This window comes from Arachis ipaensis, chromosome B09, assembly GCF_000816755.2.
Source record: "Arachis ipaensis cultivar K30076 chromosome B09, Araip1.1, whole genome shotgun sequence".
NCBI lineage: Eukaryota > Viridiplantae > Streptophyta > Magnoliopsida > Fabales > Fabaceae > Arachis > Arachis ipaensis.
This window is the reverse complement of record NC_029793.2, coordinates 129,332,676-129,337,729: the sequence shown is the minus strand read 5'-3', so window position 1 is coordinate 129,337,729 and position 5,054 is coordinate 129,332,676. Positions and strand designations below refer to the sequence as shown.

The window sequence follows — 5,054 nt, the reverse complement described above, 5'->3', positions numbered from 1 at the left end:
GATATACATAATGGAAGGGATTGTAATGTAATCTACCACAAATTGCATAAATGAACGAGACTAGAGACAATTCCCAGGACTCACTTTTATGGAACTATAACTTACTGATTGATGAAAACTAACTTACCAGGCATGTCCGTAAAAGGTACAATGTCTGATTTGCTAATCATATTACACTGCTCAAATCTTTACTATTTTAGAAAATTATTTAGAAGCATCTTGGCCAAGAAACTTGTGTAAAATAATTTAGCATTTTGCAATGCACACAACCATAACAAAAAAAAAAGAATATTTACGTAAACCGTTTTCAGGATATGGAAAGAATATTTATTACCCTTCCTCCATACTTTCATATTCAAGGGTAGCTTTGTCTGTCTCTATCTCACATAATATGTCACCCACTTCAATCTGTTAGATGAATTATATGTAAATGCACAGCAGGCAAAAAAATATATGAATATTACCGAGCATTCATAACCTTTGGACTTATACTAAAATAAGGAAATCCAACTCAAGATCTAATGTTAAAACATCACTAACCTTGTCGCCTTCTTTTTTCCTCCATTTAGCAATGTTCCCTTGGTTCTGTATGGAAAAATAATTGAAAATTAATGCTGCAATAGTGGGAAAGTTTGGGAGATGATGGTAATGTTAACCACAGAAACATCACAATCTTTTCACCATTGTTGGGGACAAAGCCGGCATTTCAAGAAGGATATGAGGTGGAAGTTCTGATGCATTAATGTGAGTGGATGTTGGTTCTGATTTCCTTTCCTCATCCGAGTCATCCTGATGTATTGGTTTCTTCTCTTTAACCTCAGTCCCACTTCCCACAGAAGCAGGGACATTTTTAATATCATCTTGATCCTCAACCTTGTCAAGGCCCACAGAATAAATTATCAAGTAAAGTCCCACAAATTGACGATTTAAAATTAACTGGCGCTTACATGAAGAGGAAAATATTGCTTTCAGATTACGATTTAGCAAAGCCATAATATTGAGCCTATAGATTTTTCGATTGGACCATTGATTTTAGAGACATAAAACGAATAGATAGTGATGGGAAAACGTAATAAAAAGAAGCAACCTTTAGAAAGACTGTGATCGAGGGAAAAAGAGGGAAACTGAATGCATTTTCTGATAGTGATTGTGAGAATCAGAGCAGAATATGCACATGTACTGTAATACAGAGCTGTGGGAATAACAGAGTTCATTAATGTGTAACTGAATACCAAATAAGCAACTTCATGGCAAGTGAGTATAGTTGTACAGAAAGAGAATACACCTATGCCCAAGCCCAATTTGCAAGCTTACTTCAGGGGAAAAAAAGAAAGAAAAAAAAGGTGCTGTTTAAGACATCTAATGGTGTGTGTAATGATGGAGTAAATTGGAATTCAAATACAAGAAAATCATGGTTCAGATCATGTGAGGCAAATAGTAACTTCAAAAGTTCTTATATTATCATCATTTAAAATGAAACATAAAAGGAATTTTTTATTCAGACAAAAAGGTATGAACAAAACAATTAAAATTCAACCTTTTTCAGAATACAGAATGAATTCACTTTAGAGATGTATAATTTGCAATGATTTCCATGTAAGAAGTAATTCAAAAATTGGAACTTAAAAGATTACTCACTGTTATTGCAATTGGTTGTCCAACTGGCACATCCTTTGAACCATCAGGTACCAATATCTTAGCAAGAAATCTGCGGGCATCATACAATTACTGCCAAGTTTTCTATGTATACAAATTTGCATGTCTCATGATCTAAGCTCTAGGGTAAAAGCTCAGTTGCCAATAATGCTTCTAATTTGTTACTAGTGCCCCCAAAAGAAACGGAACACACATTGATTTTTGAGATGATAACAAACTCTAATTTAAGCATTAGTACAAGTCATCCATAACCCATAAGGGAAATATGAAAAGAAGGATAAGAAAATTACCCCTCTTCAAGACTTTCAAATTCAAGTGTAGCCTTGTCGGTTTCAATTTCACATAGTATATCACCAACTTCTATCTGTTAGATTAGTTAAAAGCAAGGAGGAATGATTAATTAACAAATTGTCAAGTCCCAAAGTGATGCACTGAATGAAACAGTGTTGTGATCTACAACAATTCTCTATACTGGCTGACCTTATCTCCTTCTTTCTTTCTCCATTTTGCAATGTTACCTTGGGTCTGAACCACAAGGAAAGATCAATAATATTCCATGGATGCAATATCATGAAGGGAGATAAAACAAAGTTAAAAATTAAAGTTCTTGTAATCTCACCATTGTAGGAGATAAAGCAGGCATCCCAATGACTATGTGTGATGAGTCTATCAAAGAGGACAAATGATCAGAAGTTAGCATATTCATATTTAAATTCAAAAGACTTAATATATGCCATTCAATAACAAAAAATCAAGAAATTTGCTGAAAATCCATAACATTTGCAAGATACATCGTAAGAACACATGCATGCTAAGTGAAGCCACAAGAGAAACTATAGAGAGTGGGAACATGAGAAGTGAAACATGAAGTACCTGCAGATGAGAAGTATCTGATACCAAACCACTGGAAAAGTTGAAAGTTGTCAGAGAAAATCTGGTCACAATTTGATTTATCATTATTATTATTATTCAGTTAAATACTAACCTTTGGCTTTAAAGAATTATCACAGACTCCTGTAAGCCTAGACAAAGATGTAAGCCTGATAAAGATAAACATCACAATTAAAAAATGCTAGGAAGACCATGTAGAAGACATGATGAATCATTATGTTAAAGGAAAAGACATGACATTTGTGTAACATATCCAACGTAGAGGATGCTTATCCCCACATTACTTTGTAAGTTTGATAAGCTGGAAGAATGTATGGTCAACCAGAGAAGTACAAATCTGACACTTGCACCAGAAATGGATTGGACAACCTGATGTTGGATCAAGAAACTTGAGCTGATGATTTTATATTGGAATGCTTTCACATTTTTATTTCAAAGGCTCAAGCAAGGCAGGTTGGGTTAAAAGAAAAAGTTGGTCATCTCATTTACAATGGTAACTGGGTGGTCAAAGAAGGAAACAATTTCAACACTAATAATCATAGTATGATGACATTACCAGAATTCTCCATCTTTGAAATTCAAATCAATCCCATAAATAAGAATCAAAATAAGATTAAAGAACCCCTAATCTTGCACTTAATACAAAAAAGTGCAGGTTAATGATGCACACCTTTGATGCTCATCACAACCCACAGAGAAAATCCCTGACTTAGAAGTTCTGTCAAGAACAAAATCCGAAATAATATATTAGAATCTTGAAGTAGAGTTATAAAATACATAAGAAAAAAAGGCACCATGATAATAAAAATTAAAGATTCTTTGAACATTGAAAACCAAGCATTATATCAAAAGTTACAAACAATTCGGAATGATTCCTGGAAAGCAACAGATGCTACCAAATAATACTGCCTGTAATAATCGGTACAGATGGATCAAATAAATAAACAAGACAACATTACACTAAAATTTAGTAATTGCCAGTACCACTTTACTTTGGTGTTCAATTGTTCAAATGGAAGCAGGTCAATTTGTACATGATACAAGGAACTAAAGTACATTGGTCAGCAAGGTCTAGAACATACAACATCATCTATGCACACAGAACCAACATGGCAACATAAGTAGGGTGAAGGGAAAATTCAGTTATGAGGGAGTGGGGATAAATGTGAGAAAAGCAGAGATAAAAAATCATGGAGAAAGAGTCTGAGGTTTGGGCAAGGAGGAATAAGACCCTCTATGTTCTATGATATCTCTATTTCTCTGCTATTTCTATACCTAATATCATTGAGATCACAAGAATTTCCTCTGATACTTCAGCAAATCAATTACAGATTCTGTAATCAATATCTTAATTACTATTATTATTATTACTACTACTACTATTACTACTACTACTACTTTTTTTTATCATTATCCATTACCCTGCTCTGAACAAACAAGTGCAGTTTAGTTTAAATGACTGGTTCAAACAACTGCTAGCATTTCGAATATCTTATTAAACAACATTTTAAAGTCTCTTGCATTAATATGGCCTCAAATGATTTAATTCATCCATCCGCACAACATTGTCGATGAGAACTTGCAACTTCGAAATGCATTTACCAAATGGAGCATATCATATTATCATTACAAGCTAGTAACGAATTCATTAAAAGAAATCAAGCAGTCCTATTATGAAGAACGAAAAGTCATGATCTAATCGAGGAGTAGGAGCCAGCACAACTCTACCAGCTCCCTAATCAATATGCACAATGGCTCCCTAAGTAACCTCTAACCTAATGGATCACATTCACAAACCTCACTTCCACTGAAAACACATGAGGAATACGAACTTCAATAACAAAATCGTCCTCTAAATAGTACTAACCTTCAAAAGAGAAACTATAGTAACCAAATTTCCTATAAGTTAAAACCGCCGAAAACATATGATTAAATTTGAGGTAAAGCAGCGAAAATTCAGAGAAAAATATATAAAAGAAAAGGGGAAGATCAAGAAACACATGATTGCAGAAGCAGCTTACCGAGAGAGGGATCTGGAAACGGAAGAGGAAGAGGAAAGGAGGCGAAGGGAGCGAGAGATGAGAGGGTGACGAAGCCGCGACAGTGAAAGAGCCATCGCAGAGAGAGAGAGAGAGAGAGAGAGAGAGAGAGAGTTGTGCGCTGCTTGATTTGGTTTTGTTATTCTTCGTTCAGCTGCGTGATGTCATTGAAAAACAGAACACATTCATCAAAAGGAAACGAAACGAAACTTGCAACTACTACTACTATACCATTTTAATGAGCAATAATATTAAATTAATTTTAGAATTTAACAGTTCAGCTAGGAACCATTAGGACTTAGGAGTTAAGTTAATTAGTTTAAAAATCGGTCTACAAGAAATAAGTAAAAGAAAAACTACACTATTCTAATTATTTGAATTTTAAAATTAGAAATAAAAGGGAATTGGTTTAGTTGATTTATATTATAGTTGACTCTTAGATTTTTTAAAATTTAATTTTAATGTGAT

The 5,054-nt window shown here is 33.9% G+C and overlaps 1 protein-coding gene across 5 annotated transcripts in view; it reads right to left on the bottom strand.

Annotated features, from left to right (window-relative positions):
- Positions 1-4,789, bottom strand: part of LOC107617291 (dihydrolipoyllysine-residue acetyltransferase component 1 of pyruvate dehydrogenase complex, mitochondrial) — an 8,306-nt gene extending 3,517 nt beyond the window's left edge. The window contains exons 1-12 of one of the 5 annotated variants that reach the window (XM_021110391.1): positions 4,569-4,728; positions 3,218-3,265; positions 2,832-2,916; positions 2,642-2,696; positions 2,530-2,560; positions 2,276-2,322; positions 2,137-2,181; positions 1,947-2,020; positions 1,639-1,708; positions 682-873; positions 541-585; positions 335-408 (exon numbers count right to left, since the gene is read on the bottom strand). In XM_021110391.1, the coding sequence (XP_020966050.1) occupies positions 335-408; positions 541-585; positions 682-873; positions 1,639-1,708; positions 1,947-2,020; positions 2,137-2,181; positions 2,276-2,322; positions 2,530-2,560; positions 2,642-2,696; positions 2,832-2,916; positions 3,218-3,230 (731 nt within the window). In that variant the 5' untranslated portion in view covers positions 3,231-3,265; positions 4,569-4,728. Of the gene's footprint in view, positions 1-334; positions 409-540; positions 586-681; positions 874-1,638; positions 1,709-1,946; positions 2,021-2,136; positions 2,182-2,275; positions 2,323-2,529; positions 2,561-2,641; positions 2,697-2,831; positions 2,917-3,217; positions 3,266-4,568 lie in introns of all 5 variants that reach the window. The other 4 variants (XM_016319024.2, XM_016319025.2, XM_016319026.2 and 1 more) reach the window with 4 other exon arrangements.